This window comes from Anser anser, assembly GCF_964211835.1.
Source record: "Anser anser genome assembly, chromosome: 2".
NCBI classification, from domain to species: domain Eukaryota; kingdom Metazoa; phylum Chordata; class Aves; order Anseriformes; family Anatidae; genus Anser; species Anser anser.
The window spans coordinates 152,599,855-152,622,552 of NC_139721.1; the positions used below are offsets into that span (position 1 = coordinate 152,599,855).

Genomic DNA, 22,698 nt, shown 5'->3' on the forward strand with positions numbered 1-22,698 from the left:
GTAAAAGGAGGTTAAAACAAATTTGTAGGAATTTTCTGAATGGCTACCAGTAGAGCAAGTGCTAAATATTAAGCATGTGTTGGAACCTGTGGGTTTATTCACCCTTCTCAATGGCATAGTTTGGAAGGCACTAATCTTATAGCCTGGATGTTACCAGATGCATTTTTTCTCTTGTAGTAGATTTGTGGAATCACAGAATGTTTGAAGTTGGAAGGGACCTCTGGAGATCACCCTCTCCAACCCTCCTGCTTAAGCAAAGCCACCTAGAGCTGGTTGCCCAGGACCATGTCGAGATGGCTTTTGAAGCTGCCAAGGATGGAGACTTAACAACCTCTCTGGGCAACACTGTGCCAGTGCTCTCGTCAGCCAGTAAAAAAGTGCTTCCTGATGCTTAGAGGGAACCTCTTGTATTCCAGTTTGTGCCCATTGCCTCTTGTCCTGTCACTGGGCACCAATGGAAAGAACCTGGCTCTGTCCTCTCTGCACCCTTAAGGTGTTTATAGATAACGATAGCTGCCTCTACACTGAACAGTCCCAGCTGTCTCAGCTTTTCCTCATCTGAGTGGTGTTCCAGCTCCTTATCATCTTCATGGCCCTCTGTTGGACTCTTTCCATCATGTTCATAGAATCATAGAATCCTAGAATGGTTTGGGTTGGAAGGGACCTTTAAAACCATCTAATTCCAACCCCCCTACCATGGGTAGGGACACCTTCCACCAGACCAGTTTGCCCCATCCATCCTGGCCTTGAACACCTCCAGGGATGGGGCATCCACAGCTTCTCTGGGCAGCCTGTGCCAGTGCCTCACCACCCTCTGAGTGAAGAATTTCCTCCTAAGCTCTAGTCTAAATCTACTCTTCTTTAGCTTAAAACTGTTACTCCTTGTCTGTCCTATCAGTACACCCCCTGACAAAGAGTCCCTCCCCAACTTCCTTGTAGGCCTGTAGGCCCCCTTTAGGTATTGGAAGGCTGCTGTAAGGTCTCCCTGGAGCCTTCTACAGCCTGAATAACCCCAGCTCCCTCAGCCTGTCTTAGCAGGAGAGGTGCTCCAGCCCCTTGATCATCCTTGTGGCTGTCCTCTGGACTCACCTCACCAGATCCATGTCATTCATGTGCTGTGGCCCCAGAGCTGAATGCAGCACTCCCAATGGGGTCTCTTGAGAGCAGAGCAGAGGGGGACAATCCCCTCCCTCACCCTGCTGACCACGCTGCTTTTGATACAGCCCAGGACACGGTTGGCTCTTGGGGCTGCAGGCGCTCATTGCCAGCTCATGTTGAGCTTCTTATCCACCAACACCCCTAGGTCTTTCTCCTCAGGGCTGCTGTCAATCCATTCCCCACCCAGCCTGTATTTCTGTTTGGGATTACCCCAGTCCAGGTGTGAGACCTTGCACTTGGCCTTGTTGAATCTCCTGAGGTTCACACAGGCCCTCTTCTCAAGCTAGACAAGTTCCCTCTGGAAAATGCCTCTCACGTACTGGGGAACCCAGAACTGGGCACAGTGCTTGAGGTGTGGTGTGACCAGTGCTGAATAGAAGGCAGGGATCACCACCCTTGACCTGCTGGCAATACGTCATGTAATGTGGCCCAGGATAGCATTAGTCTTCGTTGCGGCAACGGCACATTGCTGGCTCATGTAGGTTCCTGCAGTACATCCCATGATATGTATTGTCTTTTACTGTGGAATATTCAGGCATTAAATCTTAATACTTTTCCATTAAAGAAAGGATAATGATTATGAGCAAATGTATTTTTTTTCTACCAAATTATCTGTTACAGGTAGGCTAAGTGCTTCATAGATAACATTGTTGAAATATTTGGCCACTATTACAAAAGTACATTAAGTAACAGTGCACCTTATGTAAGTAAGCGTATTATGTGTTATCTTTAGTCTAAGTATTCATAAACTATTAATAGATCTTTTATGAGAATGGTATGTGCTAGTTTTTAAGTAGAAGAAGAATGTAGGGAGATTCTTTTTGCTAGTTTGTAGAAAGATGCAGCATAGTTTCTTGCAGAAATCTTTGTTTCAGCATTTAACTGAACCACCATGATTACTTTCTCAGCTGAGGAATATCAAAATACTTTTAAATGTTTTTTTCACGCAACCTTTCATAGTTCTTCTGGGTTACCGAGATTTGGAAGCATGGTGTTAGTTGAATGGGTTTGGCTTTGTTGCATATATTCAATTAAATTCTATGTAATTAATATAAAGCTTTTAGTGAGAAAGAAAAGCAGCAAGCTTGGTTCTATTAGTTTTCTTATCTAGAGTGAGAAGATTATAGGACTGAAAAGGATATTAGAATTTAGTCAATGCCAAAAGCACTGTAACAGAGCAAGTCCCTTTACAGCATTTTTATGTCTAACATTTAGTAAAGATCTTCACTGAAGGAAGTGTACATGATGTAGAAATGAATTATCCCTAATAATTATTTTCTGAGAACTTTTCTCACTTCAGTATCTAGTCATACTGATACTTTTCTATACTGCACTAATGATAGAATGGATTTGTCTTTTTGTCATTGATAACAGCCTCCTTTGTGATTGCAAACTGTTGTCAGGTCCTTGTTCAGCCTTCTTAATCCCAGTCCTTCATTCTTTCTGTTGGTCATGTCTTCTAGATCTCTCTATGCTTCTTTCGATGCAGCCCAGGATATGGCTGGCTTTCTGGGCTGCAGGCACACATTGCTGGCTCATGTTCAGTTTCTTGTCCACCGGTACCCCAAATCCTTCTCCACGGGGTTGTTCTCAGTCCACTTACCACCTAGCCTGTATTCATGTTGGTAACTGCTCATCTATACCAGATCTGTGGTGAATACGCTCTGAGACAGAACCACGTTTCATCATTTGATGTTTGTAGGTAGTAGTTACTACATACTTATGTATGTTGGAGTGTGCATGTGTATAATTATTTACATTGAAGAACAAGGATTGATTAGAGGATGGTGGGTTGTTTTCCTTATCCTGTTTTAAAAATTATCACAAATTATTTGGAATGGAAGAGGTTTTGGTTTGCTGTTTAAAAAATTCTTCGAAACTGGTTATTAGCCTTCCACTGATAAGAATCTTTAGTTATCAGATTCATTTCCTCAGTGCTGTGAATTCTAAGTTGCTTTTCTGTTTCTTTTTCTTTTCTTTTTTTTTTTTTCTTCTCCTTCCTCTGTAATTCACAGCTTTTAGAAATTAACTGGACTGGACTGACCAATCTTCTGGATGTTCCAGGGCTAAAGTGAGTATATGTAAATCAGTATTTGATACTTCATTCCCCAAATCCCCAGCCCCCATAAAACCATAATAAAACCAAGCTAAATCATTTTAGGTTAAATGTCTCTGATCAGTTATTCTTTAATTTAGAATTAAGCAAAATTGCTCAATAGGGAAAAGGTAATGATTATGTCTGTAAGTAAATGTATGTCAAAAGTATATCTAGCAGATCTTGCTAAAAATATTTTGAAAAGATAATTTTTAATCTGCTTTTTTTAGTGTTCTCAGCCTTTGCAGATTTCCAGATTCTTGTGAATTTCCTATGTGCCATCTCCTAGGACAGCAAAAAGACAAAGAGCCTTATTTTTCAGGCTAGAGTGTTCGTAATATCTTGGCTTATGGCTTTGTATGCCAATAAATCTCTAGTTGCTTGTGTAAAGATAGTAAGAAATACCTTAAGAGTGTAATAAAGTTAAATAAACTTTATAATCTTTTTGTGTGCTTAAAGATTTCAATTTATTATGTGAGGATCAAATGGGGTAGCAAAAACATTGACCATATATAGTTGGAGAAAATGCTTGGCTTATTCAGAGCTTTTCAAAATACTAAATGGTAAAACCACAAAGAAAAAAGCAGAAGTAGAGGGGAAAACCATTTTTTTTTTTAATTATTTTTTATCATTGTAGTGCTGAAAAGATAAGATCCATGAATATCTAAATAATCATCAAAGTTGTAATAGTTACTCAGGGGCTTTTTAATATTGAGGCAGTGGCTAAAGGGATAATAAATGGATCTGATACACACTTGGGTTTTGCAACTAGCCCTTTTATTCGATCCCAGACTCTCAGGAGTTAGCAGATTCCAGATTTATTTTTATTGCCTCAAACCAAGAGATGGAATTTAGGTATGAAATTAATCCTTCAGTGCTCAGTTGCATGACTGAAGTGGTTTCTGCTTTGCTTAGACATGTGAGGCCGTTGCATGGAATCCCAGTTGAGCAGCTTGAAATTAGAACTTGTATGAAGTAGGTTAATGGCTGCAAGAATTGCTTGTTTCAAGCCTGCTTAACACTGCCTCTGAGGAAAGGGGTTTTCTTGACAAGTGAGAAAATGGCTTCCAAAATACAGCTCCTGAGTAATAATTTGCAATTTTGAGGTAACACTAATAAATTTACATTTAGTACTTAAGCTTACAAGGCTCTTGAGATTCATACCATGTCTGACAGGAAACACGAAAACCTCAAATGTAAACAAAGTCTCATTAAGTGTCTCAAGTTTACGGTTTCCACAGCAACTAAGCTTGGCCACATATGTGTATAATAGGGCTGTCTAGATGTGGTATGGTTCCTATAGTAACTGTAACTGGGGTGACTCATGCTCTGCCTTGCCAGTAGATTTCTTCAGTGCTGTATTTGTTTTTCTTATCTGTATGGATAGGTTGTATATTTTGGTATGACAGCTTGACATACTGTTGTTATAAACAGTGATGAACACGAGATGGCTGCTGCCACAGGTACCTTTCACGTCCTGTGGCTGCTGGCTACACATTACTTACTTGTACTTTGTAAACGTCTCCTACCAAATGAGTTTCTGCCTCTGCTGCTGGAAGCTTCCGGCTGTTAACAACTTCCATTGTTCTTTCTATACAACTCCATGAGAAAAAGGACACAAATATAATTCATATTCCATCATTAGTATAGCTCACAGAGGAGTGGCATTCAGATATCTGTATGAGGAGGATCCAGGTTGTGTGAATACTCAAGTCACATCAGGAGGGGATGTGGAGGACAGGAAGATGAATTCTGTTATGGCTAGTTGAGATATAGTAAAAAATACTCTGTGCAGTCAGATCTGTGCCATTTCTGCACTATGAGTAGAAGACAATACAGGAAGAAAATACACAGCTGCCTTTTCTGCCCCTAAAAGTTAGAGAGCACTAACTAGAGAGTAATATAACTGAGTAGGTAACTGCTTGTTATTTTTCTGCAATGAAACTGAGTGTTTTGAAGACACTGTAATGAACTGCCTCAAGCATTTCACTTCTCTCATTTTCATGAACTGAAAAAATAATTGTACTGAGAACCAGCGACTGAAACAGCTTAAGACTGCATAATTAACCAAGAACTTTTACATCAACATAAGGATTTAAATAGATACCACTGTCTCTATTGCTCGACCAGTTATTTGCCTCTCTTTTCCATAGGTCACACTTCTTAGTTTAAGTAATGAAATAATAAAAAAATGTTATTTTTACCTTGTATTTATAAAGAATAATTTTCAGCTGAGAGTATCCCACTTGGCTAATATTTGGTTAGATAAGTTTTAAACACCTGGAAGGTGTCATGTTATTTAAAATTCACTTAATTCCTAATTTACAAGCTTCAGTGTTCTTTTCCAGGATGTTCCGTGTTTTTAAAGAGTGAGTATCTACTACCTCGCATGAGTCCCATTTCTCTCTGTAAAATTCTGTGAAATTCCATGAATACCAGTTCATTTTTCATATTCATTTCTCTGATGTTTTAGCAAAATTCAAGTGTTCATGTTGGGACAACACTGTGAGACTGACCTTCAGAATCCCAGAGTGGGAGTTTGGTCCTAGCAGAAATGATTGTGAATCTTCCAAGTGGCTGGGTTGTGTTGTGCTTCAGGCTGTTTTTGTCTTATTTAGGGAGGCCTTCAGTAGCTCCTTTTGAACATGAATTAATCTTTGATCCTTTTGCTAGGCTGGGATAGGTACATTTATGTCTGTAGTTTATTTCGTAATGTATGTAATCATAACTATTTACAAGAGCACAATAACTTTTCTTTCAAGGTAGCTTTGGTACCATTGCCTGCCTGTTGTTCTCTGACCTGGGTCACGTAGAATGATTAATAGAAAAAACTGTCTTCGGGCATGCACTTTACTGAACGTAAAGGCAGAGCTTTCTCTTCTTATTGGGTAGGCAAACTGACAAAAGCAGGAACAAAATTTCTGATGTTTGATAGCTATCTGTTGGAGACTTGTCATCAGACTTGTATTTTGAAAAGTATGCTTGTTGCTAGTGTAGCTACCATCACCTCAGCTTTTTCTTTTTTTTGTCTTCTCTCGATGTTAAGGTTGTTTGAGATGTTTATCTTAAATTTTTGAGTCAACCCTAACAAAATAATGAGAGCTGTCTTCTCGGCTCGTGTCAGAGAATGTTTGGCATTCAAAAGTTGAAAACTAGACGTTTAGCAAAACTGAATTGAGGAAGTTTGAAAAGCGACATGTGTTACAATGATAACTAAAGGAAGCTATTTATTTTCAAAAACATGATTATCTTGTGGTAGTTGTTATTTTAAGAAGTACTGAAACTAGATATCTGTAGGGTTTAGCATTCCTGTTGAATGAAAATCTTTGTAAATATGACTGGATAAACTCTGCAAGAAGGGAAGGGGAACGAAGACTCCTATTTAGAACAGATACAAATTAACTCACAGGAGTTGAGAGGAAACTTTGCCTATGAGTAATGTATTAACATCATCCACTAACGCTTCTTTCAGAGAATAAACACGTATGGATAGCCCAGTACGTTGATCTTGATGCAACCTTTAGTTCCCTCTGTTCCTATTGTATTGGATGCCATTAAAAAGCTAGCTATGTTCTATCATGTGTCGTAGTTTAACTGGATTTACAGTAGATGTTTTTAAGAAAATTGGTGCCACAGATCTAATAGGTATAGTGACCAGTCTGTAAATGATTTTTATGGCAACTCTTGCCCCCCCCCCCCAAAAAACAAACAAACAAACAAACAAACAAAACAGCTTTTTATGCAACCTAAAGATTTGTAAGCAAATAAATGAAGTAGTACTGTTATAGCCAATTCATTGAATGTAGGGGGACTGTCTGTAGGAGTTGGCCAATTGAGATACTGTCTCTTCTAAAAGACCTTGATGCAACTGCCAGTACCAGTAGCATTGTTTTTTTTCCACAGTCAGCAGTAATGTTACATTTTGAGGTCAATAGGAAGTTTTCTTCCCTTCTGGCTGTACTTTTTTTGTACTTTTTTTGGAGTAATATTCCTAGCACATTTAGTCCTGTTACAGTTTAGCACTCAGAGCTAAGATGGTAAGTATTTGAGGTTAACTGGTAATACTCCACCCATTACAGTTCAGTCTGTAATCACAGGCTCCAGTTGTTGTCACACCATTATGCCTTTACTTTGCTATGTTTTATTTGAACACTGAAACCTCTCATTACGGGCAAAAATTGCTCAGGAATCTAGTTTTCATCCTTTTGTAGAAATTTTATGTAGCACATCTCAACTTTTGTTTAGCTGGTGACCAACCATCTAACACAGATAAATTTTAACTTAGGAGTTTGAACTGTTTCACTGCTGCAGAAATTTCAGGAAAGTATTTTAGTGAGAGTGGTGTCATGCAGACAGCTCCCTTACGTGTTTACCCTTATAAACTAGAAACCAGGCTGCTGTGTATGGTTTAAGGGAAAAGTGCAGCTTGACAGGCAGTAATCCTTAGTTGTCCTAGCCCGTCCTCATGGGTACGTTTGTGGTGAAGAAGGGCCACCAAGGGGAGGCAGGCTCTACAGGTTGCAAGTCTCTGACATGAAAGAAATATAAAATGGGCCAGATTGTATTTAATGTGCTAATTCTGTTACGCATCTCTACCATAACAGGTTTGTTTATTGCTAACTGGTAAATTTTCTCCCAAAATGAAAATGTAACATATATTATTTATAACATAATATACATTTATAATATATACTGTATAAATATGCTAGCTGCTTCAGTCAGAACTACTCTCAACTGCAGATTCAGTTATAGAAAAACTTCACAAGGTGATTACTTACAAGTGCTTAATCTGAAAAAATGCATGCAGTAATCAAACATATTATCTGCATCTTAATTTCATAAAGACTGTAAAAGGAGAATCTTAAAGGAAGTGTACTTAGGTGGAGAAACCATTTATCCCTGGAACATCTTCACCAGCTTTAGCAGGAGCACACTTGCAGTTCAAAATACCTCAAGTATTTTTCATCATTTTCTCTCTAAGCATTTTTAGATACTGTTAACCTCTCCCTGGATCCTCATCTTCACTGGTTTGTTCCACCGTATTGTCTTCTGCCAGTGCAGGCAGTGCAGCTAACCAGGGGTGCTTTTCTGACAGCATACTGATCTGTTCTCAGTTCAGACCCAAACCGGGTGAACCCTTAGCTTAGGAAATGTTTTCTGCGTTAGGAGGTTGGGTTATTTAGTGATTCATTACCCGTGTGTTTGTACCGCCACTCCCTTTTTACCAGCACAAAACCTGTTTTACTTCCCTAGGCTATATTTTACTCTTCCACAGAGCATGCTTTATTTGTGTTTCTGTTTAAATGACAGTCCTTCTAGCTCAAGAGTACAACTTGCTTCATAACAATACAACAGCAGTTAGCCAAACTTGCAGGGACAGTTAAGTCATTCCTGCAATATAAAAGTAGGTTAACAGTTAACATCTGCTTGGTTATATGCAATGCAGGCAAGAAGACTTATGCAATAGCCCTTTACCCTGGGTGGTTTTGAAAAGGCGAGGGGGAACTTTGGAGAACTTTCATATTCCTGTCCTTGGTTTGTGTTATTCACATATCAGCTGCTTCCACCTGGTGGCCATTTTGGCTAGAATCCTTTATTTTTTAAAAAAAAAAAAAAAGTTTTTAAAGAACAGATTTGGCTTTTGCACCCCTCAAAAAGGGGTGTCCATTTGATTGTCCATCCAAATGATTGTTCATTTAGGTTGTTAAGCAGCAAAAGATGTAAATGGTAGCTGTTAACAGACTGCTATCCTATGAGGATGTAGAGATTTGTTTTCTGTTCTACACTGATTTCCCTCAAGACATGTTTATCTTATTCTAAAAGTGGCAATAAATGCTCTTACTTAGTTTCCAGATGTGGCTGGAAAAACTGCATTAATACTTAAACTTATTTCAGTGTATATTTTATGTTAAAAAAACGGATCTCAAGTGTTGATATGATTTTCTATAAAGTTTCACTCTTGAGCTGCCTCAGTCTGTGTGACATAGCATGTTTAATTCCCAAGAAGTAACTGAGTATTGTTTTCTCTAACAGTGGCTTATCAGATACAATAATATTGGATATAATATCCAACTACCTGGTCCTTCCAAATAGAATTACTGTTCCCCTTGTCAGTGAAGTGCAGATTGCTCAGTTGCGATTTCCTATACCAAAAGTAAGTATATTTCTGTTAATAGTAATAATTTGGCATTTAATGATGTTGTTGTGTACATATGTATGAATTTCTAAATATAGTTATTGCAATAGTATAGGTTATGATGAATCTGTTCACTTTAAATGACCCCATTTATAAATAATTTTATGGAGTTTGATAATAACACTGAGAAGGACTTTTTTTTGTTTTGTTATAATCTTCCACATATTACCTATAAAGCATAGTACAACTGTGTGGATTAAAAATTATTGTAACTTGTAATTGTATTGTAATACTGTAAAATTATGTAACATGTTTTATATTATTACAGCAAAATATTCTTTACTTGAAAGTTGTTACTACTTAGTGCTACTCTGTTCCAGTAGCATGGCATTTCTTGATATAACTGGTATGTTTCTGATTACTGATGATAATTTCTTTTTTCTTTAAGAATCTTTCTGAGTCTTAGGTGTGCTGTGATATCTCTTGATCCACAGGGTGTCCAAACCAAGTTTCATGTTAAGGAAACTGCAGTGGAACTTATAAAGAATATATTGCATGAACTGTGATGGCATGGAAACTTTGAGATTACTATATAAACTCATCCTTTCTTTTTTTCAGGGTGTTCTAAGGATACACTTTATTGAAGCTCAGGACCTGGAGGGTAAAGATACTTACCTAAAAGGGATCGTCAAAGGAAAGTCAGATCCTTATGGAATCATCCGTGTAGGCAACCAGATTTTCCAAAGCAAGGTCATCAAAGAAAATCTCAATCCAAAATGGAATGAAGTTTATGAGGTATAACCAATAAAAATGTGTTTTGCATTTTGTAATGTGGTCTTCTAAAATTTCTTTTACTAAAGAAAATACTCAAGAAATAATTTTCTTGAGGAACTTTTTGATGTTTCCCTCCAGAAGTCCAAAGTTCTGTAACAAACAGCTATTCTCCATTGATGTATATATACTTTGTCTAGACTTAGCAACAGTAATTCTGAAAAGCACTCTAGTCTCTTAATACCAACATGAACAGAAAAAAAAATCTGAAAAGCTCTAATCACAGAACCACAGAATTGAAGGGGTTGGAAGGGACCTCGAAAGATCATGCTTGCTCAACTCATAAAATCACATATTTTTAAAGCTTTTGCCTGTTGATATGTGTTAATACACAAAGACACTGCTGTTTCACTGTTTTATTGTTACTGTGCCATTTGACAAAGCCAGTTAGTTTTACCATTGACAATGCTGTCTTACTGTACTTCCAGGCCTTAGTATATGAACATCCAGGACAGGAGCTAGAGATTGAGCTCTTTGATGAAGATCCAGACAAAGATGACTTCCTTGGAAGGTAAACGTTATGGAGAAAATGTGTGTAGATAGTGAAAGGAGATTAAGTATTTTGATGTAACTTTTTTTTTTTTCATTTTGTATTTTATTGCGCTTGTATTTCTGCTGTGTTACTGCATTTATAAATTACTTATCTTTTCAAATTTTGGTAGTAAGTAGTTTCCTAATTCCTTGGATACTACATGTATGGAAACAAATTTGTATTAAAATGTGCTTGTGTGTATATATACACATATGTATGTTTTCATAGTCATGAAAAAAATAAGGTAAGTGTTGTGGATTCCCAGAAAAGGGTGCTTTAATTTTTTTTTGAGTTGAACCATACCTGCTTTAATATTCTTAAGCTAGCATTAAATCTTAAAGATATATCAACTTCATCTGAAAAAATAATTATAATTGTGTATCTTCTTCATTAGAGTATTTTTTTAATTGGTTAGCTCAGTTTATTTTCCTCTACGAGGTGATCTCAGCAGTTTGATTAAAGAAAAAATATTGCTATAATGCTTTCGCAAATATTACTCACTCTTAGATTCCATAGGCCTACCCTTAGTGTTTACCCATAAACATTTCAGGGTTTTAGTCAGCTTCTTTCAACAGTAATTTGTCACCTTTATTTCTTGCAGAGTTTTGGAGCTTCCCATTGTTGCTTTCCATACAGAGTAGAACTCCCTTATCTTTCCAGCTCCTTCTCTCTTAACAGGAGCAACAGTACCTACTTCTCTTCTCATTTAAATAAAGAAGTAGGTAGTACTAAGGCTTCTTTTCTTTGCACTTCCCTAATCTTACATTGAAGTGGTGGGGGGGAAGAGTGGCAACTTGATCGTAATATGTATACCAGTACTAGTAAAACAAAAGGCAAGACAAATGTTCATACACCAGCATGCATTTGTCTGCCCTATTTAATTTTTAGCAGATTCCCTGGTACACTTTTGGCTTGTGCAAACTAGCGCTCTGTCAGACAATTCTAAAGCATGAATTTGGTCATAACATATGTCCAGGGGCTAATTCCAGTGGGTAGTTCGGATGTGGTCATGGTTTTGAGAACTTGTGTATGAGCCATATTTTGCCAGTTGCACCCATAGCTACAAAATGGGCTCTAGTACAGGCATATTTTCTATCATCCTGCATTCCATCCTGGCTCAGACATTTCATTCCCTACTTTTTTCTCTCTTAAGGGCTAAAAGAATAGTACTGTTTTGTTCTTTTGCTGTCAGTGGAAATCTGGAATCAGCAAGCACAGGGTGGGGTTTGAGCTCTGAGTTAGACTTTTTGCTTCTTGTCTAAAACACTTTTTTGTTTGTTGTTGTTGTTTGTTTTGTTTTCTTTTTTCCTAGTTTGATGATAGATTTAATTGAAGTTGAAAAGGAACGACTTCTAGATGAGGTAAGTGTTGGGTAAATTCTGGTTTAAAAAGCAAAACAAAACAAAAAGGAAACAAAAAATGCAACAAAACATGTTGTACATTTAGTTGTTCTCATATTTTTTCCTGAAGATAGTTCCTGAATAACCTTAATGCTAGAGAAATAGATTCCTTGATGAACAAAGCAGTGGTTTGAAGGATAGCTGAACTGTTGAATGATGCCATTCTTCTGCTGCTGTTGGGTTTTAAGCTTACTAGTATGTGAATGCAAAAAATGGTGTCATGTATTTGATAAGGGATTTTTCTTCCATGAGAATAGTTATTTGTCTGCATTTAACTACTTTTAGACTTTAATAAAACTAATGTAGAAGAAAATGGAAGTTTTATCCTACATATAACAGCAATTTTATTAGTGATGTTATGTATTAGTTTTTGATGTATTAGTGTGTATTTTTAGAACAGCTTTAAAGAACTCAGAGAATTCTCTTGATGTTTTAAAAATGCTTTTATAGGATAACATAGAGGTTTGCATGCGTGGTTTTGTATGACAGAACTGAATAGTAATACATTGTCATAAAATTTAGTGTGATACAGGACATTTTAAACAACAAATTAGATCTTTTTAGTTTATGCAGATTCCAGCTGTAATAGATTTCTAGTGTGTCTTAGCATTTCCTAAATTTCCTGAAGAGCCAATTGCAGTTATGTATTTCTCTGGTGTCAGATTATTTCACATTACTTTGCTTAACTTTTAGTGGTTTACTTTGGATGAAGTGTCCAAAGGAAAATTGCATTTAAAACTGGAGTGGCTCACATTGATGCCAACGGCAGAAAACCTAGACAAGGTATTGAAGGAACACGTTACTTTTCTCCTAATATTTTTTTCCTTTTCCTTTTTTTTTTTTTTGTGCACACATTTAAATATGTAAGTGATTTAATTCTTTAGCTGTAGTGAATTTGGATAAATCTGTAACTTTATTCCAAGCTGTCTGTCTTTAGAAATCTCAAATGAGTCATGCCTATCAGTGTACTTCTGTGGAATGGGATTTTTAAAATGCTTTTTCCTTCTTTATCTTTTCTCTTAATGTTATGGTTCGAGAATATCAGCCAACATTTCATTAGACTTGGAGATAAAACTGAGCATGATATATAGTCTATCCAATTAAAAAAAACAAAAACAAACAAAAAAAAAACTAGGAAGTGGGGTGGAATTCATGGAAATACCTACATCTCTATGGAGACTTAAAAAGCTACTGCTTGTATTTTATAGTGTGTATATGTGAATGTTTGGGTTTGGGAAGATATTTTTAAAATACTTTTCAGGAAAGGGACAGAAATAATGTCGTATTTAATTTGCATAAAGGCTCACAGTATGGTTTTCATTTAGGTGCTAACTAGCATTAGAGCTGATAAAGACCAAGCCAATGATGGACTTTCTTCGGCATTGCTTATTCTCTATTTGGACTCAGCAAGAAACCTGCCTGTAAGTTATATTCTCCTGGATGCCCTTTTCTTATAGGTATCTCTTGCTTACTTCCAGCATGTCTTGCTTGGTAGTATGGCACACTGCTTCACTAACACACCTTAAGCCATGTGTTCTATTCTTTCTCTTTTTTCAAAACGTGTAATGTAAGGTCCATATTTCTAGTAGTACGGTAATATATTTATATAATTAATAAAACATTACCCTTTAATCAGTGTGATTTTTTCTTTAAAGAATGCTCCTTTCCTGGACTTGAAAGGCTGCATGTTTTTATTATGCAGTGTTTTCCATAAATAGTATGGGATCAGCATGGGGAATTATAAGAACTAACTGGGAAAAGGCCTACTTCCTTGAATTCAGGTAAACTTGCTTGCTTTGGTTTAGGATATCTGTGGTAGATTTGAAGGAAATGAAGTCCTCAACATGAAATTTATGCTGTGCGGTTGATGTTACAGTGGCAGAATATTTGTATGAGATTTCTGTCAGGTTGGCGTTTGGAGTAATGTTTATTTGCCTGTGTAAAACGCACATAAAACATGTTTCTGTCGTTATATGGATTATACTATGGCAGTGTGAAGTAGTTTGTCTGTGGTGAGCACAAACTGTATTGTAGTTTATTTCAGGTTAGCAGTGTTCTGTTCATGGTTGGAAATTATGGCAGTAATAAAGTAAACCCCACCATAAATAGATATGGGAAGCACTGAATTTTTCCATTTTTCAGCATCGCTATTAGGTGAGAAATTCTGGGAGTGATGGCTAAAATACTAATCAAAGATCTAAATTTTCAAGCCTCAGATATTTTTTAATGTGTTTTGCAAATTTGTCCACTCACCTTAAATTTCAGTTAAAATAAAATACTGCATCAAAGTGTAACAAATGAAATCGCGGTAGCCTAAAGGATTTACATCACTGACTAGTGATTTCATTTAGCAAATAGTCTGTTCTAGCATGTATAGAGCAGTGCTTGAAAGCAGTATTATGGGTGATTTTAAAAGCTAAAGGGATGTACCTCATTCGGAATCGTCCTGCATTATCTTCTTAGAATCACTTTTTTGAATTTGGGGGAACTCTGTAAATTAGTAGAGAGAGTAAAATTACTCTGTATTAGAGTAAACATAAATAGAATAGAATTATGGCATGCTTAACATTAGTTTCAGAATACTGCAACACACAAAAATGTCTGTCTGCCTTCTGTTTTGTGTGCTAGATTAAATTGAACCCATGTCTTTATTTTTTTGTTAAAAATTACTACAAATGAAAAAAAATACTTAAAAATTTACTTTTTGTTAAAAAATTACTTAAATGAAACTCTAAAAGTTTAAAATACACTGAAGCCTCTTCATTAAAAAGGAATAATTTATAGTTCTCTCATCCACAATCTCATAACAATCCCCTAATTTTTTCCTTACCATCCTGCTTCTCTGTTTTAGAATAGTTTCTCTAGGAAATACGTAGAGGCTTTGTCGTAAGTTTTAATTTGTTCCCTTCCTATTTTAAATATTCTTTAGTGTTGTCTCCCTCCCTTACAGAGGTTAAGCTGCAAGCTTTGTGTTTTACCTACTTTTGGAGACAGTTTTTTTGTTACCGTGTTTTAGTCAGTACTTCTGATCGGTAGATCTCTAAACTCTAGGGCATGGAAAGCGGAAGGAAGTTCCTTGCCCAAAGCTGACTAGTTAGCTACAGAATCCCAAATTTCTTATTGCTGTGTCTGATGCTTTGTTTACAGTATAGCATTGTGTGGGTAATGTCAGGGAATGAGGATGGTCATAGCGTGGAACCTTTATTCCTTTGTTTTTATTGTTCTGCCAGCCCATAAGTGTAGTTGCTACAAATAACTCAGTATTTAATTGCAAGTCATTCTCTGTCCAGTAATGCGCTAGAATATGCTAGAAACTAGCATTGAATACTTGAAAATTCCATTTACAAGTTTACAACAATAATAAATACAATACTGTTTTAAATTCAAATTGTCCAGAAACAGATACAAAAAGGTATTAAAATTGGGTTGGAGGGAAAATATGGGAGGACAGTTTCTTGTGGCAAGACTTCTATAGATTCTGGATTTCTATAGATTCTGTAATGACAATAATTATATCTTGTAAGGGAATTCCTATACAAAATACAGCAAATTATAGTGAATACAGCTCTTTTTATGTCCATTTGATTGTGATATGGAACAACAGTTATAAGACTAAACATGAAAGTCTGCTAGCTTCTCATGATGTGTTCATATTCATTGATAGGGTTGCTGTAGTGTAATAGTAAAATTAATTGCTCTTTTGGATTGCTTATATTTATGAGGAACAAAAGGTTAAACGACAATGAAGTCTCACTTAAAATTATGCTACTTATTAATAGTTTTGAAAACTTGTCCACAGCTTTTATGTTGAAACTGAAATATTTTCTGGATGAATAAGAACTTTTTATTGCCTTCAATATGGATTTTTTTTTTAAAGTTATTGCTGATCACTGGTACATTTTAGATTTAGCATCAGACTTACTTTGCATGAGTTGCAGTGGATAACCAAATCAGGCGTTCTTTTGCACAAATTCATTGTAGTTGTGAGATTGTGAGCACTAGGATGATTTATCAGAAATATGTTTTATGTGAAACAGAAATGGTTTAGAAGTCAGGTCTCTAAACTTTCTTAGTTGGAACTGCCATATAAATCTGAACTACCAAGAATAAACCAGGAAAGTTGTGCTAATATATTTCAATAATTAATAAAAAAGCAAAAAAAATCAAGTTTCTGTGCTACAGAAAGTTTAACTGTTAAAACTATTCATAATGACAAATATTTTTGTTATCTGCTGTTTTCTCTGGAATCCTTTGACTGTCTTCTTTAACTTTCTTGTGTAGTAAAGCTGCTTATGCATTCATTCTGCCACAATCCCATCACTCTGCTTTCTCCTTCCATTTCCATCTTCCTAAGAGTATCTACGAGGGAAACTTTGGGTGTGGATACTTAAAAGAGAGGAGAGCATCGGGACTAGTCTTTTGTGAAAACACTACCTCACTCTATAGAGCACTATTTGTGAGTTCTCTGGTGTTATTTGTATTGTACCTTTTATCTGCCAGAGTGTGGATTAGTGCTACTAAAGCCACTCACTCTAGTGGATTGAGAGCATGCAATTTGTTTTGCTGCATGGTTTCAACAAGTGTGCATTGTTTTTTTGTGCTATTTTTCTTGCATTTTAAAGGCTATTTAAATTTCATTGATCAGCATATCATTGGGTAAGTAATTAACCTTTCATGATAAAAACCCAAGATAAGTTTGTTGTAAAAGCTCTTACATTTAGCTTAAATTGGTGATTCATTGAGAAATAAAATGCATACCATACTAGCACGCTGTGTGCTGGCAATTGTTGGCTTTTATTGCAAAGGAAAGAAAATGTAATAAATACTACAACCAACATCCCGGAATCTTTAATGGTGATGCACTCAACATTTCTAAGAACTTGCAACCTTTCCACACAGGTTCAAGTACTGAGCTAAAAATGGGTGTGATTCTTTGTGCATCCCAAACTATAAATTCCCTTGTAAATTCTGTTTCACTCCATGATGCTCCTTGTTTTGCAAATTCCCAAGCTCCTTTTTTTTCTTTTTTCTTTTTTTTTCTCCAAATTAGTCTGTAGTCAGGAAAATTCAGGCTAGAAAGAATAAAAAGTTAATATTTTTGCTTTAATTTAGTGATAGGAGATCATTGCAAACTAATGAGTCTCTGAATACTTACACCTAAGTCTGTAAACACAACCTTGGTATCCCCAGAAAGAATGGCAGTCTGTTCCTAATAAGAACTCTCTTGCCAGGGAGGTAGTTATGCCACTGTAGATTGTGCAGATTTAATTTGTAGCTGGCTGCTTTTGATTCGTATCATAAACCTTGATTTAAAAACACTCTTCCTTCTTTTCCCTCCAATAAACCAACAAAACAATCCTTTTCCTGGTCCTTTCAGTTGGTTTCTGTGTAGGAATTCATTTTCCAGTATCAAAAAATCTTTGCATCTACTAACCAAGTTGTATAAAATTTAATGAGCAAGATACACAGTTCATAATCATAGATACTTATATTTTTGGAGAAACATGTAATTTATAGGTATCACAAGGATTCAAACCATATATTCTGTGGTTCAGTTATCTTGGTGCTAAAACTGATAAGTAGTTGCTGTTTTAATTATAAAAACTATAGAGATATCGTTTTTAAAAAAAGTTTGATTAAAGCGTAGCCTTGATGTTTTTGTTAGAGTCATTGCATTAGAACATTGCATCTAGATATAACAGTACTTAAAGAGATACAGGACAAAACTTTCCAAATCCATGAAGCTATTTGCAAGTCAGAGTGGAACTGTTTTAAGATAGCCATGTTTGGGTTTCCTTCGACAGCACTGTCAGCTGGCTTGTTCTGCAGTTGCTGTTGGGTACCAGTCTTGCAGCAACCAAAGGGGCAAGATTTATGGCTGGAAGCTAGGAGAGAGGAGAGGAGAGGACTGTGATAGCCCAGAGATAACAGCTTCAGCAGTTGTAGAACTGCCCATTGTGTTCAGGAGATCTTTAAATGTCTTATGCAGACATTCACACCTCTAAGTTCAGGTATCTAAGTGACATGTCTGAGTTATTTTTGGTGTTTGTGGATGTGTTTGGTGGCTGTTAAAAAGGGATTTCACTTTATTTGGGGGAGAGGAACAAACAAAGCCCTGAATGCTCAGATTCTTTCTAATTGTTTTTATTGACTGCTGGAAACCTGGATTCATGGCACCTAATTCAGACATTTACCCATCTAAATCTGATTTATCTGAAGTTAAGGATTATGAACTATGCTCTTACTATAATTTCTAGAAGTACATAATACTAATTTTATGATATGTTGTCATATATATATATTTTGTATTTAGTGTATGTATATAACACTTAAATTATCTGTATTTTAAATCAGCTCTTCCAGATCAGTCACTGTCTTCTGGTCATCAGCTGAGAGATTTAGAAACTTCTAAAGCACCATCTGAACCCCAAGAAAAAATTAGTGAGTTAACATAAGTAATGAGTTGTACTCTACAGCGTATCAAATTAGCATTTGGCTTAATAATAAAACAGCTTGTTAGGTGCCATATAATTTATGGCCTTGCTATATTAGGATTTACTGCAAAAGTCATTAGCCATTAGAGAATACTAACCTGAAGTTGGATTTATTTCATTGTGTCAGATGTCAGCATAGTTCTTGGATAACCGTCCCCTTTTCATGTAACTCAGAGATGCTCAGAACCATAGCAAGACAACTTTGTAATCCAAGGCAAGACCTTTTCTTGGCTTTTTTTTATTGAATAGTCCCATTTCTTCTCCTAGTCTCCTCCCTCCCAGCCTTTCAGCCACCTTCCTCATGGACCTGCAGCTCTTTCCCTTGAAACCTGAAGTCTGGCTTAAACATATTTGCCCCAGCTGGTATCCCTGTTGGCCTTCCTTGCTATGATTCCAGAGGAATTGAGACTTGTGCAATAGCCAGGAATCATTGGTTGCCTACCTTTATAATTGATGACAGAGGTTTGTTTTGGGCTTTTAAAATTCCTTGAAACAATAACATAGGGGAAAAACTGTGTATTGAATTTGCAGGTAAAAATGCAAGGGAAGGATGGCCAGTAAGTTTGAGGGGCAGTTTATGTATCAAAATGATACTGATGAACTGCACATATGATCTGAAATTAGGTGCTTTTCAGAAGAGGACATGTACTGCTCTCATATTAATATGGGATAAGAAAAGCTGTCTGACAGGAGTAGATCTGTAGTCATGCTGTATCATGCTGTTACAAAACAAATACCATCTTGACTATAGAAAGGAGTGTAGCCTGTAAGATGTGTGGACTAATCCTTCTGTTCTGCTTGGACATTAGTAAGGCCCTTATTTTGGACACAGCTGTCTAGGATGGAGACCAGTTAAAATGAATCTGGAGGGCAGCAGTGATGATAATGAGAAAGCTAGAAAATGTGACTAGCAGAGAAAGAATAACTAGGATGCGTTTAGCTTTAGGAGATAAAAAATGAAGATGGAAAGGACACAAGGCTGCTGCAAACAAAGTTTTTCATGTTTGTCAGAGAACAAAAAGCAGTACTTAAATTCCAGCAAGGAATATACCAGTTGAGCTTTAAAAAGCCTTTGAATGATAAGGAGAATTAAACATTTTGATCAGTGTATCTGGGGATATTGTGCAGTCTCTATGTTTGAAGGTCTTAAGTCCAATAATCTTAGACCCTAACATATCTAAACAAGTACTTTTGGAAGACTGCTTAATTTTATTTTACAAAAAAAAATACATATTTTTTAAAAAGCCAAACTTCTGCCTCCCCCCCAGTTTCATTATATTGTATGTTCCTTCTGAAACAGAAATGTCAAAACTGAACGCTAGGAATCTTGTCACACAGACTGGCCAATATATGGATGTGACATCCCCAAAGAAAATGTAAAAAAAAAAAAAAAAAAAAGTATTTCTGCATGAAGCTTAAAATCTTTTTTCAAATTTTAGTCAATTCTAAGTTTGTATTTCATGAAACCGTTTCTTTTGGCAGAGCATTAATTATCTTGTTTTCTGTTCATCATCCAGCATGTTTACAAAAGCCACTATGCAATAATTTTTTTTTTTTGCCATATATTACAGCTTTTAAAGCACAATTCTCCCTTTAAATAGAAATATATGCTTGTAAAAAAGCCAGGCATAAGTATACTGCTTTGAAATAGGTTTTATGTCAAAAATATATTTGCTGAAATTACCTCTTATGCATTGAATGCCATCAAAATTTTTCCGTAATATTTTTGTAATTTACATGTATCACTTCAAGAACAATCTATTGTTAGTAAAATAAAATGCAAAACTTTGTTTAGTTAATGGAAAATAGTCAGGTGTTTTGTCCTGCTAAATCAGTTCAAACTCCTCCTGTTAGTTTATTTGTATGCCTTCAACTAAGTGAAATATATTTAATTCTAGTTAGCTTGCAGTCTTTATGTCATTCATCTGGTTAAGAGTCTCAAACAACTAAAATTTTTATAATGATCTATGTCTTGTCAATACTTTGAGCATAGTAATTTCTCCCACAAAAGGGCTCCTTCACATAACCATTTGATTTACCAGAGAACCTTCAACGTTGTGAAAATATATGTAGCCAGATATTAAAAAGGTTCATTTGGAAGGCAATGCTTAGGACAGCAAGCTCTCAATACAACCTGTTTTATGAAGTTTCTTTTATTATTATAAAAGAGCTGATAAGGGAAATGTAAGTGTATTGAAAGGGTGTACCTTAGTTTAAAAGCAGAATACAAACATTCAGAGAGGATATGGGGGAAAAAAAGCTTTGTCCATTTTTATTTCTTTATTTTTGTTTGTTTTTTTAGTGATCCCATCATTGTTTTGTTTGAAAGGTTTTTTTTTGTCCTATGTTTTCATGTAATAATTAATTAACCTAATGAAATTGCTTCATTGCATGACTTTACTAACCCTTCCTGTGTTCATTCTCTCCTGACTTAAAAGCATAATCCATTAGAATTTAACCCTGATGGCTTGAAGAAGGCTGCTGTTCAGAAAGCCCTAAAGGTAAAACTAATATAGTTGTCCATTTAAGGTCACAATAGTAATCAGAAGTGCACGAATGCCTGCAACACTTTCCTTGCAACAGTGAATGGAATTTCTTTTGCCAGATCTATATTTAGTATGATTCAGTTTTATTTACCATCTGATTTCAAGAAATGGTCAAGATGTTAGTAAAATTCTATGGTCTGTGGTAATCTGAATTTTAAATCAGTCAAGTGGAGCATAGGCTGCTTTAGAAGACTAAAATAAATTAATCCTGAGAACTAGCTTGAAGTAGTATTTAAAGAACAAAGCCGACATGAAAGCTAAGACATCTTTTACATACTGAGTGATACTTTACTGCTCAACTCTGAATGACTAGCCAACAAAATCAATGTGTTACGTATTTTTGAATTAATCATTTTTCTGCTAGATGTTTTTGGAAGGTTTTACATCTTTTATGTGAATGCTGAATAAATTCAGTCCAGCCTTTTGATACGGAAGACTTCATGTTGAGTGGCAAACTTGGAAGGCATGAACCAAGTTCTCAGGTGGAGGAACTTGGACAACAGGCAGGCTCTAATAGACTGAATATCCTGTCAACAGCAAATTTGTCAGTGGCAGATGTTAGAGGTGTGTTCCTATCTATTTAGCATGAATTAATATTATTTATATTTATGTATGAGAATAAGCAACAGGGTCTTTTTGCAAACTAATGGAGTTTCTTCATTTTATGAAAAAAGGGAGCTTTAGACACCTTTTTATGGGTGAAGAAAAAATGAAACAAATTTCTCTTACCATTTTTCCCACCATCAGCTGGAATGTAATCTGACTTTCTTTCTATTCCTTAGACCTTGTAGTCTGTTGTCTTTGATTAAGGCTATATACCTTTTATTAGAAATCACAAAAGAAAGGCGGCATTCATCCAAGAAAGGAGTGATTTCTACCAGCTTTTTTTCTAAAGGAAAGTATTTTTAATAAGCAGTGTGTCACGTTAAAATCAACCAATATTAGTGGAAGTTGCTGTCAAAAATGTAAGTTCAGATCCAAAATTACCTTAAAATACACTCATTCTTAATTTAAAAAAAATAAATTATTTGAATTGTTTGTGACCTTACATGCATAAAGTAGATTTTAACTAACTTTCTGTTTACAGTTTCCCACAGGTAGAACTCAAAGTATATTAACTATGCATACTGTATTGTCTAGGCCTCTTAAACTGCATTAACACCTACTTGAGATGATTAACTTTCATGTCTAACTTTTCCTTCTGACAAATTTTTAGTTAATTTAAAATTTTTGAAGAAACATGTAATTGGGAATGTTCCTTTGTGTATGTAATTTGATTCTAAACTGATGTTTATTTTCACAGTTTGATGTAATGCTATACAGCTGGTGAGCAAGGCTCAGATATGGCAGATGGTTGATTCTCTAGTAAAGAGTATTTGGTAAACTGTAGAAATATACATCAGGTACATTATAGTGAATCTTCCTTCTCCCCAGACTGAAAGTGGGGAATATCAATGTTCTGATATTACATCCAGCTTAATAATAATACTGCCATGTAAATAAAGT

At 35.8% G+C, this 22,698-nt stretch overlaps 1 protein-coding gene across 3 annotated transcripts in view; it reads left to right on the plus strand.

The window, feature by feature from the left end:
• ESYT2 (extended synaptotagmin 2) overlaps positions 1-22,698 on the plus strand; it is an 84,625-nt gene that overhangs the window by 48,916 nt on the left and 13,011 nt on the right. For 2 of the 3 annotated variants that reach the window (XM_083823696.1, XM_083823698.1), the window contains exons 7-14: positions 3,174-3,229; positions 9,287-9,407; positions 10,008-10,184; positions 10,649-10,731; positions 12,065-12,113; positions 12,846-12,935; positions 13,478-13,573; positions 21,085-21,147. In XM_083823696.1, the coding sequence (XP_083679822.1) occupies positions 3,174-3,229; positions 9,287-9,407; positions 10,008-10,184; positions 10,649-10,731; positions 12,065-12,113; positions 12,846-12,935; positions 13,478-13,573; positions 21,085-21,147 (735 nt within the window). The remainder of the gene's footprint in view (positions 1-3,173; positions 3,230-9,286; positions 9,408-10,007; positions 10,185-10,648; positions 10,732-12,064; positions 12,114-12,845; positions 12,936-13,477; positions 13,574-21,084; positions 21,148-22,698) is intronic. The other variant, XM_083823697.1, reaches the window with a different exon arrangement.